Source organism: Monodelphis domestica, chromosome 8, assembly GCF_027887165.1.
Source record: "Monodelphis domestica isolate mMonDom1 chromosome 8, mMonDom1.pri, whole genome shotgun sequence".
Classification (NCBI taxonomy): Eukaryota; Metazoa; Chordata; class Mammalia; order Didelphimorphia; family Didelphidae; genus Monodelphis; species Monodelphis domestica.
Genome location: NC_077234.1, coordinates 164,099,948 through 164,117,847, shown reverse-complemented (window position 1 = coordinate 164,117,847; position 17,900 = coordinate 164,099,948). Strand labels below are relative to the sequence as shown.

Below are 17,900 nucleotides of genomic sequence, written 5' to 3'. Positions count from 1 at the left end.
CTTAATATATTAATAAATAATGATATAAAATAAATAATATATAATTCAATTTTATATTTAAGAGGAAAAGGAGTAATTGTCCCCCAAAATTTAACCCTTCACACTTCCTTATTTTATCTGGTATATAGATTCTACAGATTTGTTTGCTCCCCCATTAGATTGTAATCTGGAGAACCCCAGTGCAGCACAATGACTCACACACAGTAGGTGCTTTAATAAATGCTAATAGTCTGACTAAAATGGGGATGATAATTGCACTTATCTCACAGGGTTGTTTTAAGGATCAGATAAGATAATATTTGGAAAAAGTACTTAGCTCAGAGTCTTGAACCTAGTAGTTGCTGTATAAATGATTATTCTTTCCACCTCCTTCTTTATGGCCCCATGCTTGACACACAATGAAATCAAATCAAGGAAACAAAATTTATGAAGTGTTTACTATTCTGCTAAACTCTGGAACTAAAAATAGAAACAAAAAGAAAGACAATTTCTGTTCTTAAAGAGCTTAGATTCTAATGGGGGAAACACTGTATTAAAAGAAATCCAATCAATGACGCACAAAAAACCCAGTGGAATTGCTCCTTGGCTATGGGATGGGGGGAGAGAAGAGGGGAGGGAAAGAACATGAATCATATAACCATGGAATAATATTCTAAATAATTAACTAAATAAAAATTTTCAAGGTAAAAAAAAAAGAGATGCAAGAGAAAGGATGGGAAGGGACATTTTGGCAAAATCCAGAGTGGGGTGTGACTTTTGTTCATAGTGGGAAGCTCTCACCAGTGGGAGAAGGTGGCTGCAGTGGAAAACAATTATTAAATTCGTTTTGACTAATGGACATAATAGAGATCAAAGACTAAAAGTTCTTATGAGAAGGACCATCACTCATGCTATTATGACCAGAGGTTTCAGTGTTGCTGAGAGAGTTTTCCACATCATAAATTGGGCAAAGCCGCCATTTTATTGTTTGCTTAGCTTGGGTATGTGGGTGTCTGAAGCAGCATCTCAGGTATGCTTTGGCTCTGCATACAAAGAACAAGGAAAACGATAATAAAAGCAGATGTTTTGTGGTGCCTTAAAGTCTGCAAAGCACTTTATATGCATTCTTTCACTGAAGCCTCACCACAACCCTGTGAGATATATACTGTCATCCCCATTCCATAGATGAGGAAACTGAGGATTTGCCTGAGATCACAAATAAGAGTTACAGCTGGCATTTGACTTCGTGTCTATCCTGCCTCTTGAGCCAGCATTGTTTCCACTACATCATGTTACAAAGAGAGCCAAGCTACCCACCCTTGGCCAGATTGTTGTTGTGGAGTCGACTCTTCATGACCACATTTGGGGTTTTCCTGGCAAAGATACTGGCGTGGTTTGCCTTTTCAGTTATTGCCGGCCTCCATGGTAACATGGTGGCAACAGCAGCCCACAGCCAGGTGTTCACTGGACAGGAGTCTACTTGAGATCAGTCCTACTAGTGGAGTAGAGCAAAAAGATCGCCAACGATCTGGATTTTCTTCAAGATTCTTAACATTTAATACCTCTAGGAGCATGAGCAAGTTAATGAATCTCTACATCTTAGTTTTCTCCTCCATAAAACAGAAATAATGAGACATAATGTGTCTACCTCATAGAATTATTGTGATGAAGTGGTTAGTGAGTGACAAAGTATTCTAAAATGTGAATTATTATCCTTATTATAAATAGTGCTATTACGTTCCACTCAGAATTTCTTGTCACTGATCTGATAGCTAGAGTTTTTCAGTATTATTTATTTCTATTCACAAATCAGTTAATTAGATTCTTATTAATGAGTACCTTGGGGTATTTATTTGGTCTCCTGCCAGAATGACTTCTCTTTATAATTAGGTCAGTTGGTTGGATTTTGTACTTAAGTTTTTGCCTATCCAAGACAATTTGAAGTTGAAAAATCAGCCATGTGTGTACATGTCTCCATTTTAAGTTAACTATATATGTATCTGTGTGCATAATCACATGTATTTTTATATTTCATCAACATATATTAATCAAATATAAAGATATGTCCATATATATTACACTATATGTGATAGTGTATTTGAAAACCTATCTATAGCAAACATAAAGCTACATGTGTTTGTGTACTCAAACCTATTTAAAGTAAAATTGAGACCAGAGAGTTTCTTTTGAGAATCTACAAAAAGCTAATTCCCATTTCTTGAGCAGTTTAAAATGACAATAATCTCCTTTATTCTGTGTACTTTAAGAAAATACAGCAGATGTTTTAGAAATATTTGGCAAAAATCCATTAATTAATCAGTCAAACTAGCTTCTTAGTGTCAGCAATATGCCAGGCACTATGCAACGTTAATGGGGTTACAAAGGCAAAAATGAAATTAGTCCCTGCCCTCAATGAGCTTGTGGAAGCAGACAAATGTATGTCTGTGTGCATATACATACATATACACACATTCTGTATGTATACACGCAGACATGCGTGTATGTATGCATATGGAATCGTATGAATATACATATGGATATCAAGATAGATATAGCTGAACATACCCACACCCCTATACACACCCATATATACTATGATCACACACAAGCTCACAAAATTGGAAGACAAGGCAGTAGCACCTCATTTCTAAAACTACGTACTACCGTAGCCCACAGCTCACAGGCTCACTGCAGGATATTTTAATTTTTTGACTTAACTACTTAAAAAGTTGAACTCCTATTAAGTATTTGTTTTGGTCTTGGAGTGCTATGAAAAAATTATTGAGACACGAAGAGGACTATGAAGCAAAAAGGTTTGGGGATTTCTGCACTAGCAACTGGATGCATCAGAGATTTTCATGTATAAAGTAGCATTTTAATTGAGTCTTGAAGGATCTTGGGGTTGTAAGAGGCATAGATGAAGATACAGTGAATTCCAGGCAAAGGCAGGAAGACCGAATTGGAGTGTTAAATACAAAAGACAGGAAAAAGTCCAGTTTGGCTAAACCATAGAGTGTGTAAAGGGAAGTAATTTGTAATAAGGCTGGAAAGGCACGTTGGAAAGGTGTTGTAAAGAGTTTTGATTGCCAAACTAGAGGAATTTATGTTTGATCCTTGTGATAAGGAGACATTGGAATGCATTAAGTAAGGGAGTAACATGGTCGGACCTGTACTTCTTTGGAAAAATCACTCTTCTTTGTGGAGGATGGATTGGAGTGGGGCAAGACTTGAGACAGAGAGACTAATTAGGAGGTTACTGCTGTAGTTTGGTCAGGGGTGATGAGAGCCTGAACTCAAGTGGTGAGTGGAGAGAAGGTGACTTATGCAAGAGATGTTATGTAGACAGAAATGATAAGATTTTGCAATAGACTAGATAGATGGGATGAAGAGGTGTGAAGAGAGAAGAATGATGCGAAAGCTGTAAAGCTGGGTGACAGGAAGGAAGGCATTTATCTCAACCAAAAATTCGTAAAGATAATGATGTTTGTACTTTGTCTTTCTGTTTAAAACAATGGCTGGAATCAGGCTTGAGATTTAATCAAGCAATAATCATCATTTATAATGATTTACAAGTTTAAATATTTTAAACCAAAGCAGATTATATATGACCAATCTCTGACCAAATACATGGGCTCTATAAAACAACGCATACCCTCTGATCCAATAATATCACTACTAAGTCTGCATCCCCAAGGTCCCCCAAAATACATAGGGTTGTTGTTGTCACTGAGTAGTTTTTCAATCCTGTCAGACTCTTCATGACCCTATTTTTTTGGTGTTTTTCTTTTTGTTTTTTTTTTTTATTTTCTTAGAAGAGCTTCCTTCTCTAGCTTCCCTAGCTCATTTACAATGAGAAAGTAAAGCAAAGATGGTTAAGTGACTTGCCAGGGTCACTCAGCTAGTGAATGGCTGAGACCAGATTCAAACTCAGGAAGATGAGCTTGTCTGACTCCAGGCCTGGCACTCTATCCAGGGCACCACCCAGAGAGATGGGTTCATTACATTAGTATAAACGATGCTAGCAACTCCTCTAAGAGAGACAAACATACTGCATTTTGAATTTTGAAGCCTTCTGTGGTTATGGAACTTCTGAGGGCATCTGTTCTTTTGATTCCCTGTTTCCATCCATAAACTTTAATTTCAAACAGCCAGTTGTGGAATTTTCAATTCCCTGGCTACACAATATTTTTCTTTTTGATTCTTCCTCAACCCGTGAAAGGTCAGCCTAATTAACTTTTTCTGGTTACCTTAGCAACGAGAAATGATGACAGTTTCTTTGCCAGGTTGTTGTAGTACATGATTGACTATCTGTAAAGCTTGGTAACCATAAAGTACTACACAAATAGAAAATGTCGTTCGGTACATATCTAATGTGCGGTGTTTTATTTTACAGGCAGCTATGTGCTATGTTCACGTAACAGCCTTGGTGGCTGAATATCTTACAAGGAAAGGTAAGAAAAAGTATCCAGTGTTTTGGGAAACTAACTTCGTCTGGATTTATGAGGTGAATTTATTGGATGGCTGGACTGGAAATATTTTTTTCTTCTGGTGCATAGAGAACTCAGGAGGATGTTTAAGTACAAAGCCATTCGGAAACACTGGCGAACAGACCAGCTGAAACAAAAGTGTTAAAAGACCTGGTAAAGTCTCCAAAGACAGTGCCACCAGAAAGAAGCAGATGGTCTGGCACATTTTTGGATGTAGTCGTCTCAGACTGAGTACCAGCATTAGTTTTTTTTCTTCCTAAATCTTATGCTTCAATTTTTGGTGAAGCTTGTTGCTGAACCTTCCATCCCCCTGAGTAAATTTAGTACTGAAAAAACTTAATCTTTCCCCAAATCATTTACTCCTGAAGGACCCATTTCTCTTCCTTTGGATGGTTTGAATGGTCAGCTCCAAACACTTGACCGAGTATAGTCATAATTCATTCTTAAGAATGCAGGAAATTTTCTGGATGAATTTTCTTGCCAATTTTCCTGTCCAAATTTCCTTCCCAATTGAAAATGAATGTAAAACTTTGGGGTAAAAGGAAGAGATAGAAGGGGTGGGGGTGGAGGTGGAAATGCTTCTTTTATGAGTCTTTTTTTTTTGTTCACTTTTTAATCCAGGAGCATGAATTTAATTCAATAATCATTGAGTATAGTACAGATGCATCAGGTGCTAGATTGGGTATAGAAGATATAATAATGGAAAAAAAAATGCAACTTATGTTTAAGTAGTGACTTAGGATTTGGGCTGACCTCAAAGCCAGGACTTTTTGTGGGTTTGTGAGCTGCCTCTGACACATACTGCCTTTGTGATCCTGGGCAAGCCACTTATATCCTAAATTCTTTATTATTGTGCTTTAGTCACTTTATTTGCATCCAACTCTTCGTGATCCCATTTTAGGTTTTCTTGGCAAAGGCCCTGCAATGGTTTGCCATGTCTTTCTCCAACTCATTTTACAAATGAGGAAACTGAGGCAAATAGGGATAAGTGACTTTCCCAGCATCATACAGTCAGTAAGGGTCTGAGGCCAAATTTGAATTCAGGACAACCTAAGTTCTATCTCTCTACCTTTGTTTCCTCAGCTGTAAATCAGGGATAATAATAACACCTACCTTCCAGAGTTATTGTGAGAATCAAATGAGATAAGATGTGCAAAGCATTCGACACACTGTGCCTCGCACATAGTCAATGCTACATAAATGTTAGCTATTATCGTTGTTGTCATTATTATTTCTCCCGTCCCTTCCTCACAAAAACTCAGGAGGGTAGGATTCGTTGTATTACTCCCAGCTTGCAAATGAGGAAATCAAAGTTTCCATCAGTTGCCCAGTGTCACGTCACAAGAAAGTCATTGGGCTGGACTTGGAACTAAGCCACCATGTTCCTCCATGACTCTTCACAGAGCCCTGTGAAGTTAAAAGGATTTCTACTTGCCTGGCTGCTTGTATGGCCCCAGGAAAGCCATGTCATGTCGCCATGCTTGAATTTCTTCATATCAAATGGAATAGAGAGGGGGAAGTGCTTTGTAAGCCTTAAATGTGAATTGTAGCTATTATGGCTTGTTACATTATAAGCTAGCTGGGCAGTGAACAAGTTCATTTTGACTTGTTCCTTTTCTTATTGGTCCATCTGTTTCCTTTCTAAAATTGTCACAGTAGCTACCAGCAACCTTGGCTTCTGGAGAAGAAGCTGGTTTTACGTCCAGGAAAATACCCGGATGCAGAGCATCAGTAGTGAGCCAGATGGAGAAGGGAAGGTCATTCCAGAAATAGGGCTGAATGCAAAGAATGAAGGGTTTGCATCTGGCCATGCAGAGATGGCCCCTTTGAATAACTGAGTTCAAATGAATCAAACCTGGTCACAAATCCAAAGAGGGAGGCAAAAAAAATAAAAATAATGCAGATATATATATATATATATATATATATATATATAAGGTACCATGTACAATTACTTACTATTGGGATTCTCTGTTAAGATTATCATCAGGTAATCCATTTCCTCATATTTAGAAGCAGACATAACCTTCCGACGGGAGCTATCCTACCCCCCCTACAGCCACAGCACCTTCCAGAGGAGCAGTCGGGGAGGTGAGCCTGGGAGTGGCCTCTCCTCTAGGAGCCCGGGCTGCCATGATTTGCTACTAGCCAGTGGTGTTGGGTTTTTCTTGGTCAAATTTGAACAAATGCCTTTCAGTTTCCTTCCTTCTGTCTCTCCCCCTTTCCTGAATTCTCCTGTGGTTAGCAGGAGACAGTTAATCCATAGAAAATGCCTTCTCATCCTGATTTGACCCTGCTTATGCCAAATTCTATTTTGTTGACTGACCCTGTAGTTTAGAGGTTTGTAAAAGGTCATATTTTGTTTGCCCCTGCCAATCTCATGTTTTGGCTTCTCTTTTCATGTTTTTTTTTTCATTCATAAAACTGAAAGTTCCTGATTTAGAAGTAATACTAATAATCAAGCCACTTAATTAGTGATATCAATCTATTAATGGCAAAGGTCCATTTTCCTTATAGATGGTGGAAAGGTTCTCTTTGTGAAATATAAAGTAGTTTTTTTTTTAATGTTATACACATGCCACTCCATGGGTTGAAATGCCACCCTACTTAATAACTATTATTCAGCTGCCATTTCTAATGGTTATCCAACTAAGGCATAACGTTGTTTCATCATCATCATGCAGACCTGAAATTTTGGGGAATACTTTAATTGTTTCTTCTAAAGCTCTGACTTTAACCTGGTTCCCCCCCACCCCAGAACACGGGTGTATCTGAATTTCTAAAACACCAGTGCCATTCCTTTTATACTATTTCCCACTTGGATGGAGAAAAGACCTCCTCATGTACCAGAAGCAACTAATAGGAGACCCAGCTAATGCAGGCTCCAAGTTTACTCTCATAGATGGAGCTATAAAAGTGCTTTCATTTAATACCCTCATCTTATTTTTAGAGCTGGAGGGTGATATATAAATTGTGATTTTGTTATTCTCCTCCCAGTCATGCTAAGTGGTTCAGATAGTATTTTGTTATATTATTGGGTCTTGAAGGGAGCAGGATTCTTTCACTTGCCTGTTAGCACTTGATGATTTTACTTTCCACATTTTTCTTGGTGTCTAGGCGACAATTAGCCTGATAATTCTGTTTAATCTAATCTAATTTTCCTGAATGCTATGCTTAATTATTGCAATTCAGGAATGATGTGTTTACCATGAATTTGATTAATAGTCCATTAATCATGATATAGAAAATTTTTAGATTATTTGCTGTCATTAAATTCTATTTCAAAATACAAGAACTTGTTAAAAGTAGGACTGATTAAGAAATATAAAGATTAAAGAAAATATTAAGGGAGGGGTAAAATAAAGGAATGACACATCTGAGTGTACCCTTAAGATTTGGCCTAGATCAAGACTTGGCCACATCTCCTAGAAAATGGAAACACCTCTCTGACCCCAGCAGGAAGGAACCTTGGGTTAATGGAGTTCTCCTTCTTTCAGGCAATTAACTCTTCAAATCTCTTTTCTCTCAAATTTTCTAGGCATGTTTAGGCAAGGATGCACAGCCTTCAGGGTAATTACCCCCAATATAGATGAAGAGGCCTCAATGATGGAAGATGTTGGGATGCAGGATGTCCATTTTAATGAGGTAAGCACTTAGGTTTCCCATTGGATTACTCACGTTACTTAGCATACCACGATTGGCCTCTTCTTGCTTTTGGCTTCTCAATGGCCTTCCAGACCCACCACTTTTTTTCATGCATTTCTTTTCTCTGCAGCTGCAACCACTCTCATATCTTATTAAGATCATTCTGTCTGTTGCTGGGAGCCACCAGGGCTATAATTCTGCCTTCTCAGGAAGCATCCTCTGAGCTCAGGGGGAGGGGAAGTGGGGAGGCTGCACGTGTAAGTGTTCCATGCAAAATAGACAATAATCGACTGTAAAGGGCATCACAGTAATCCTCCATTGCCCTGGAAGAAGGAATTAACACTCTTTAGCTTTGGAAACTATTTTACCTTTTAACTTTAATTTTCTTCTTCTTTTTTTTTAACTTTAATTCTCTTTAAAATTCAGTATATTGGGGTCTAGACATGGAACTCAGAGCAGATCCTGCTTGGCCCAGGCTTTAGGGCAATCACCTAGAAATCCTTTCCTTTCTCTTGAGTTAAATAAATCTTTAAAAAGATGATTTTCTCTTTTAGAACTTGAAAGGGACCTTAGCAGGTATCTAAGCCAGCCCTCTATTCATTTATTCATTTATTTGTTTGTTTGCTTGTTTATTTGTTTGTTCATTTATTTATTTATTTGCTTATTGATTGATTGATTGGTTTTCAGTCTTTTTCTTCTGTCTTAGAATTACTACTATGTATCTGGGCTAAGGTAGAAGAGTGGTAAGGACTAGACAGTGATGGTGAAGTGACTTGCCCAGGGTCACACACCTGGGAAATGTCTGAAGTCCTGTTTGAACCCAGGATCTCATTCTCTAAGCCTGACTCTCAATCCACTGGGACACCCAGCTGCCCTGCTCTAGCCCTCTAATTTTATAGAACCAGGACTAGAGAGAGTAAAGTGACTTAGGGTCACTTGGCAGGATAGAGATTTGAACCCAGGTCTCCTGACTCAGAATACAGTGTTCTTTCTCCTACAACACACTGTTTCTTTGGAGTATGTACACTTTAAAGAATTTGGCTGACTCTGGATAAAAAAAAAAATCACCCAACTCAGGAGAGAAGGGAAAAAGAAAGCTGCTGGTAAGGAATGATTAAAGCTATTTATTTCCAAGCCAGAATAACCCCTTTTACCTCTACCACAGAGCAGCCTTTTAAGTGGGCAAATCGACTACAAAGAGAGGGGATTATTTCAGCTGAAAAAAGGTCTTCCAAAGACTGCTTGCAACATTCTGTTTCCAAAAAATAATTAAGTTCTGATCCATGCTTAGAATGAAAACTTTGGTCATAACTTCTTTACTGGAATGTCCAGACTATGACATATTTCTTTTACTCAGTAGCATAAAAATTGTCACAAACTAAAGCTAAGTGGACAGCAGCTTGGGCTCAGGGAGTTGAGTTTTTGTGGGCTCTGAGGATTTTGCCTGGACTTCTTCCTTCAAAAACCCACCAACGTTGTGGCATTCCCTCCCTAGTAAATAACAGATCTGGATTTTTTCCAATCCATGTGACTCCATTCTAGTTTTCTTTCCGTTACACTCTACTTACTATTTAGTTTTGAGTCCTGGCTGTGAAACTTGCTAGTTTTCTGACTGTAGCCCGTTGGTCACTTCATCTCTCTCTATAACTCTACCAAATACAGATGACAGTACCCGTCCTCGTGGCTCTGCAGGGTGCTGGTGCAGAAAGCACTTAGTAGAACTCAAACTATTCCAAAGAAGACACATCCCAAACTGGATGGCGTGATACCAAGTGCTGACCAGATCAGCCTTTCAAGCCAAACCCCTACTTTGTGCCTGGGGATTCCCCAGGCAGGATGTAAATCAATCAGAATGTAAATGCATCTTAAACTTCATTCACTCATGTCTGACTCTTTGGGACCCCATTTGGAATTTTCCTTGGCAACGTAACTGGAGCAATTTGCCATTTCTGACCCTATTTGGAATTTTCTTGGAAAAGATACTGGAGTAGTTTGTCATTTCCTTCTCTAGTTCATTTTACACATAAGGAACCTGAGGCAAATAGGGTTAAGTGACTTGTCCAGGGTCACACAGTTAGTAATTGTCTATGACTAGATTTGAACTCAATGTCTTCCTGACTCTGGGCTAGGCTCTCTGTTCACTGCATCACCTAGCTGCCCATCTTAAATTTGGTCATCAGCAATAAAGTGACAAGTGAAACTCTGAATATGTTGGTCTGGATGCCACGGAAAACTAGAATCATTTCGGCAGGCCTAGGAATTTGTAAACACAAAAGTCAAGTGAACCTTGCAGGCTTGAGGAGGGGGACTGTCTTTTATCTTAATTTATATCCACAGCCCTTAATCACAGGAATTGCTTAATAAATGTTTATCAACTGACTGATTGCAATTATGTTGAACAACAACGAGTAAAAGTTTTGAACGACTATAAATAAACTGAGAACCAAGTATATTTCTAATCACTAATTTTCCAGAATAGACATTTAGCTGCTTTGTTTTTAAAGCATAAGATGAGTAAATCTTTAACAAAGTCCAGAGTGCATGGAATTCTGACACTGATTACAAGGTAACAAGCTGTGGAATTATAAAGTACTTTGCAAGAGATAAACGCATCAAAAGTGAAACTCCAAGGCGAAGGACTTTGGAGACTTCAGCATCTGTTCAGGAAGGAGAGGGACCTAAATGCCTCCTGTGTCTTAGAGTACTTTTATTTACCAGGATTTCTCAGGAAATAGGATTTTCGTTATGAAAGGTGATTATCTTTGCCAGATGTTTCTTGATTGTGTGGAAAAGCTGGAGTGAAAAGATGCAGAGTTCATGGTTTGTTGGAAATGATTGCTAGTATAATTTTTACTGCCAGATGCAATTAAAAATATAAATTGGTCCCCTCAAGAGGTTCCAAAGGGAACTGTCTAAACAGTAGACACATCTCTGTCTTCGATATAGAGTAATGACTTTTTTAACATGTAGTTTAAACATCTTATGAATCTTGCCCTAGAGTAAGTTACTATAGTTGTGGTTGTAGTTGTAGTAAGTTACTCAACGTTGTTATGGTTACAAAATAATTAATGATTTTCCTTTTAAAACAATATTTCACTCAGGAACATTGTATTTCCATTGACTTTTGTTACTATCCCAAGAATGCTTTGACTATGTGATTATCTTCCAATCTAAATTATGAAATTCCAAAAGGAGAGAGAAATGTCTTCTCTATATCATAATGCTTTCATCTCCTTTTGAATAGAAATGCTATTAAGGCTGAGAATAGAATGTCATATGATATTTGGATTTCAAAGATCTAATTTCGAGATCCAACTCTTTTACTGTTTAGCTCAGTGCTTGGTATAATAATAAACACTTTAAAAAATACTAATTGATTTGGACAGACTAACTACTAGTTGACTAAAGACCTCACTGTGCCTCAGGTTCCTCATTTATAAATCTGTTTAGTCATCTGTAAAATGGGAGTAATAATGGGGATGGATTTGATCTCCCCTCCAGCTCAGAGACAGAATGGATGTGTAATTACAGTTAATCTCAGTTAACTACCAAAAGGCTTCTCTGCAATGCCTTCTCCTTCTAGAATATTTTCCCAGGGTTTGTGGCTAAATTCTCCTCTCTCCGCTTTAGAGAAAATTTTTTTCATTTTCCCTCATCCCTTGTCCCTCTATCCTTACACCTCATGGATTTTACTTTTTCATAAGAGAATATAGTACATATGCAGAAAAATATCTTATTCAACAGTAGAGTCCAACTCTATTAGAAAGGGATTCCTATGAGTAGCATATTGACTTAGAAAACCACAAATGAACAATTATCTATGTTGAATTGTATTTTTATTTATTTATTTCTTGTTATATATTTCTCAATTCTATTTTAGTTTGTTTGGGTTACACTCAGGATTCTGTGGGCTACTTGTACTCCAGTTTGACCCCTCTGATGAGGGATAATATACAAATGCAAAATAAAGAAGGCATGGAAGGGGACCAGAGGGGAAAAGAAAGAAATGCAAGAATTCACCAAATGCTAGTTTTGATAGATTCATCATAGAGAGAGAATTTTAGTTCTGAAAGGGAACCTAGAGATCCCCCAGACCAACCCTTTTATTTTAGTGTGTTAAATGAATCTCAGAGGGAATATGAGATTTACCTAATTCACAGGTTAATTGTTTAGTGGAAAGAGCATGAGTTTGGAGCCAAAGAACCTGGGTTTGAATCCTGGATTTGGTCCTTATCAGCAGATTTGGAGCAAGTCACTGAATTCCTAAGAGCCATGGTTTCTTCATCCGTAAAATGAAGGCATTGGGTTAGATCACTTATGAGTCCTCTTCTAGTTCTTATTCTCTGAGCCCACATATCTCATCCGTGGTAAAACCAAGATTAAAAACAAACCACAGTTCTTATTTCCAAGTCCATACTCTTGCCCTCAAAGCTTCACAGTCTCCCAGAGGAAGAGGCCTCCCCAGACCTGCTTTTAAGATGGTGGGGATGGGGAAGTAGATGAATGACCAAGTTTCAACAAATTCCTTGAAGCATTTCTGGGTGCCCTTACCCCTAATATGGAATAGGCATGCAATAATGAAATATTGAGCGAGTGAACGAATCCAGGCCTGCTTTAAATGCATCTGAAGGACTCTCGTTCCAGGTCATCAGTCATTTAATAATTGTGGAAGTCCCTTGTAGACTACCATAGACCGCTGGCCTTGAGTCCTTGGAATGAGAGATGAAATGAGCCAGTTTAGGTATACATACAGGCCAGTGGGGCTCATTCATAAATGAGGGTTGCAATGTATTGTATCCCTCTACTTACCTCAAAGACTAATTCCCTGCACCCAAGGCATTTTACAGCCAACCAAGAAATGGGTCAGCCACTTATGATTTCTTTTAAACCCTTCCCTTCTGCCTTGGAACCAATACTAAGTATTGGTTCCAAGGCAGAAGAGCAATAAGGGCTAGGCAATGGGGGTTAAGTGACTTGCCCAGGGTCACACATCTAGGGACTGTCTGAAGCCACAATTGAACCCTGAACCTCCTTGGCTCTCTATCCAACTGAGCCACCCAGCTGCCCCTGGGTCAGCCATTTATTAAAGCTTTAGCAAATGATATTGTTGACATTTTTTAAAGCAACCTTGTTTGACAAAGCACATTCTACCTTTTACCTCATTTCTCCCTCAGAGCATCCTTGTCTGGGGCCCCATTTTACAGGCGAGGTTAAAAAGTAGTCGGGTGAACTTTCCCATCATCACGTGGTAACTAAATCAGAATTAAGCCCTTCTCTTCCTGATTCAAGGCCAAACTCTTCATGCTGTCTCTCCTTATCGGCTCCAAAGGCCAATAGCCTTCCATGCCCCATTGCAAGAAAGAGATGCTTGGTTTCCGCAGTGGTAGAGCCTTTGTTCCCTTCTTGCCCTTTTCCTTGAACATTTAGCATATTTGGTCATGACGGAGCCTTCCCTTAAAAGATTTCATAAAAGAGAACCTCCAAGAAAATATGCCAAACTCCAGTATGCATACGAATGCATCCTTTTTGAGGAACTCTGTTGGTTCCTTTGCCTGCATGTTTTTTCGTTGCTATGTATATGTTGCTTCTTTGCCCTCATTAGTTAATGGATGCTATAATAAAAACCATTAGACATCTGGTTCTCCTTTTATAAGCACTGCTCCCAGAGTTCTGTGATGCACAGAGCAGATTTATGATTTGTATGCCCAAAGGATGTCACAGACGTTGACACAGTCTGGCCCTGGCAGTGTTTTGTTTTTTTTTTAATAAAGTTGACTTTTCTTTAGAAGAAATTAAAATTCAATACAGACTTGATTTCTTACCACTTGAAAAAGTGATTATTTACTTTAAACCAATAGAGAATATTTAAGTCTAAAAATAAATATGTAAAACATAATACTTCTTTTAAAAACTCAAAATGAAAGACAAATGCTTGTTGAAATGAGGCAGAAATGGAAATCCAGAACACAAATGTTACTGTTTTAACTAGATGTGGCAGTAGCCTATAACTGGTTTCAGCTACTGGTTTCTCCTCAGTAATATAATTGAAAGAAAATTCGAAGCATGGATAAGTAATACTAAATAAAATAGTAAAATAAAAAGAAAGTAATACTAAAACTGTTTGGAAAAGGATCTGAAGGTTTTAGTGGACTGCAACCTTAATACAATAAACATTTATTAAGGGCTTATTGTGTGGAAGGTTCCGTGCTAATTATTGTGGACACAAAGAAAGGGAAAAGGCAGTCCCCACTCTCAAAAAACTCATGGTACGATGGAGGCTACGACACACTCACAACTCTGTATCGAATGTGTGTCTGGGTATGGATAGTATAAAACAGAAATAACAGAGGGTAGGCGCTAGAACTAGGGAAGACTAGAAAAGACTATAGAAAATCGGATTTGGAGGAAGGCAGAGATGCCAGGAGGTAGAGTTGAGGAAGAAGAGAATTCCAAGCCTAGGAGAGAGCCAGTGAAAATGCCCAAAAGGTGGGAGATGGAGTATCTTATGTGAGGGGCAAAAAAGAGGCCAATGTCACAGAGTATGGGAGTGGGAGGTTGAGTGTGTCAGTCTCAAAGATGGGGTGAGAAAGCCAAAAAAGCTCATTTGATTTTGAGTTGTATCAGGAGGGGTGTTCAGTTGTTTCATATCCAATTAATTCTCCATTTGGGCTTTGGTTGACAAAAATATTGGAGTGGTTTGCCATTTCTTTCTCCAGTTCATTTTACAGATGAGGAAATTGAGGCAAATGGGGTCAAGTGATTTTTGCAGATTCACATAGCCGTACGATGGTCTGAGGCTTGATTTGAACTCTGCTTTGCCACCTAGCTTCCCCAGGAGTAGTAGTAGTAGTAGTAGTAGTAGTAGTAGTAGTAGTAGTAGTAGTAGTAGTAGTAGTAGTAGTAGTAGTAGTAGTAGTCTCTCGGTAACCGAGGATGACGACTGTCTTTGTGCGCTTTCATCTATGATGTAAATGAGTGTGCACAAAAACACTTGTGCGTGAAGGAGATTTAAGTGGAAAAGTTGATGCACACAGTCCCACTCTCTCAGCATTGGAAGCCTGGGTCCATTGGCACGAAAAGTCGTTACACCTCAGCCCCAGGAGTAGGGTGGTTATAATCTCACTTGGTCAGTTCTGTCCTGGAATATCATGTTCTGTTCTGGGCACCCAAGTTCAAGAAGGACATGGAGAAGCTGGGGGTTGTCCAGAGGAGGGTTCTAGGATGGGGATGGTCCTTGAGTTCATGACACAGGAAGAACAGTTGAAGGAATTGGGCACATTTAGCTTAGGGAAAATAAATCTTGGGGACTAGGTGAAGGCAATATGATAGCTGTGTTCAATGACTGTCAGGTGGAGGAGTGAATATACGTGTTCTGCAGATCCAGTGAGATCATTTGTAAAGCACAATCCCTGGCATTTAATAAATGCTTATTCCCTTCTCCATCCCACTTATTTGGAATCATAGGACAGAGTCTGGATAGATATTGCCAAAAGGCCAATTTCTGTAAACTTCTGTCTCTCTCCACCAATTCATATTTTCAAGCAATTAATTTATTATTTGAAGTCTTAATGCTAGCTTATGTGTGTAGTGCTTTAAGATCTGGAAAACATTTTACAAACATCTTTTATCCTCACATTTTTTTATCCTCACAAGATCCCTGGGAGGGGCTATTATTATTCTCATTTTACAAATGAGGAAAGTGAAGTTGATGGGGGACTTTAGTGATTTACCCAGGGCTAGGAAGTATCTGAAATGAAATTTGAACTCCGGTCTTCCCTGACTCCAGGTCAAACTCTCTGTCTACTTACTAACTCCTTAGAGAATGACTTAAGGCATTGAAGGGTTAAATGACTTGCCTAGAGTCATACTGCTAATTTGTAAAGAAGGTAAGAACTGAACCCAAATCTCTAAGACTTCAAAGCTTGCCCTTTTGATACTTTTGCTGTTGTTTATTCTGGGGAGTGAGTACCCCCTCCTTCTGCTTACTTATTACTGATAGATCCTTCTTGCTTATTTCTCCCATTGCTGCCTCAATGTAGAGCTATCTTTAACATCTAATGAGGATGTGTTTACACTAACTCTCCATATGATTACTGCTCCCATTTGATCTTCACAATAAATCAATTTCTTTTGAAGGCAATAAAGAAATCCTCCCAGATTTCATTTATTATAGAAAGACGAGAAGATAAGAAGCATCTTCCGATAACTAAAATGCTTTTATAAACTTTAGAAAAGTACATGGATAGGTAGACAAGGCATTTATTAAACACCCAACACGGGTCAGGCATTATCCTGAGTATTGGGGACACTGATATAAGCAACAAGGATAGACCCTGCCGTGAGAGTTTATATTTTAATGGGAGAAAAGAACACACAGCATAAAGGGGAATTGGCAGTGGAAATGGGGTGGCATTGCATGGAGCTGGCCCAAAGAGGCATGGAGGCCTGAGCCCCAGCAAGATAAAGACTCACCTGCAGAGCCAAGGGACCCAAGAGCAGAGTACAGGCTGCTGGGAGGGAGGGAGGAAGGGGCTGTGGTTCAAGCAAGCCAGAAAGTGGTAGTGGATGCCTAGACCCAGGGAGAGGAGATTGTAGCAGTCTCTGTGAAAAATATAAATGGCAATTATGTTCCTTTCCCTGGATATTCATGGTTGCACATTAGAGCCAATTCTGAGCTGGGTTACTTAACTCTTCCTTATATTGTTTGCAAAGCATCTGATGCTACTTGAAAAGTATCCCCTGGTAGAAAATGGCGGGCTAACTTTTAACCAACAAGGAAACCTTAATGCACTTAGTATTATTGTTCAATATGTATTTCTCTATAAGCTTGTTGTTATTCAGTCTTTCTGGTTTTCTCTGACTCTTCATGACCCAATTCAGAGTTTTCTTGCAAAGATACTGGAGTGGTTTGCCATTTCCTTCTCCAACTCATTTTACAGATGAGGAAACTGAGGCATGCAAAGTTAAGTGACTTCCCTGGGGTCACATGAATAGTAAATGTTTGAAGTTATATTTGAATTCAGAAAGATGAGTCTTCCCAACTTCTGACATGGCACACTATTCACTGAGCCACCCCCCTGCGATCTGTATAAATGATTTCACTAACAATTGCTTCTTTCCATTATGGTTTTTTTTTTCTGCAATTAGGATGTATTGATGGAATTGCTGGAACAGTGTGCTGATGGACTCTGGAAGGCTGAACGCTATGAGTTGATTGCTGACATCTATAAACTCATAATTCCCATTTATGAGAAACGAAGGGATTTTGAGGTACTTGATTTTGGAACTTTCTATTTTTGATGACCTTTGTCTGACAAACTCCATTTTCTTGCTTTTCTATAACATGGAAGTTTCCTCATAAATAAAATCACTTTGATTTTCCTTTTTTTTTTTTTGTTATACTGTCTGAAGTTCTGAATGCATGTGTAATAAATTAGTTTGCTGAAATTAAAGACCATAGAGCCAACTCTCAATTATCCACACCACTGGAGGAGAGCAGCAACAGAGAAAATCCAAAATGGCACCTCATTTAAATATCAATTTATTTTACTTTAGAAGGTAGTTTCATACCCATATTTGAATATGGATATTTTGGATTTTTGAGAATTCATAACAAAATAACATAGTCACACTGTGAAGATCTGTTGGGTTCTGCAAGAGTCAGAGCAGGGCTTGGCAGCATCTTCGTTCTAGCACATGGGACAAAAAAGGGAGTCCAAACAGACTTTTCAGGGGAGAGTTAAGTAATTACTGCCTCTATCTCCCTTTCCTCTGCCATTTGCAAAAGTT

At 38.7% G+C, this 17,900-nt stretch overlaps 1 protein-coding gene across 9 annotated transcripts in view; it reads left to right on the top strand.

Moving 5' to 3' along the window:
- DOCK9 (dedicator of cytokinesis 9) overlaps window positions 1–17,900 on the top strand; it is a 115,344-nt gene that overhangs the window by 78,983 nt on the left and 18,461 nt on the right. For 5 of the 9 annotated variants that reach the window (XM_056806981.1, XM_056806979.1, XM_056806977.1 and 2 more), the window contains 4 exons: window positions 4,373–4,430; window positions 6,480–6,557; window positions 8,005–8,111; window positions 17,259–17,381. In XM_056806981.1, the coding sequence (XP_056662959.1) occupies window positions 4,373–4,430; window positions 6,480–6,557; window positions 8,005–8,111; window positions 17,259–17,381 (366 nt within the window). The remainder of the gene's footprint in view (window positions 1–4,372; window positions 4,431–6,479; window positions 6,558–8,004; window positions 8,112–17,258; window positions 17,382–17,900) is intronic. The other 4 variants (XM_056806983.1, XM_056806980.1, XM_056806985.1 and 1 more) reach the window with 1 other exon arrangement.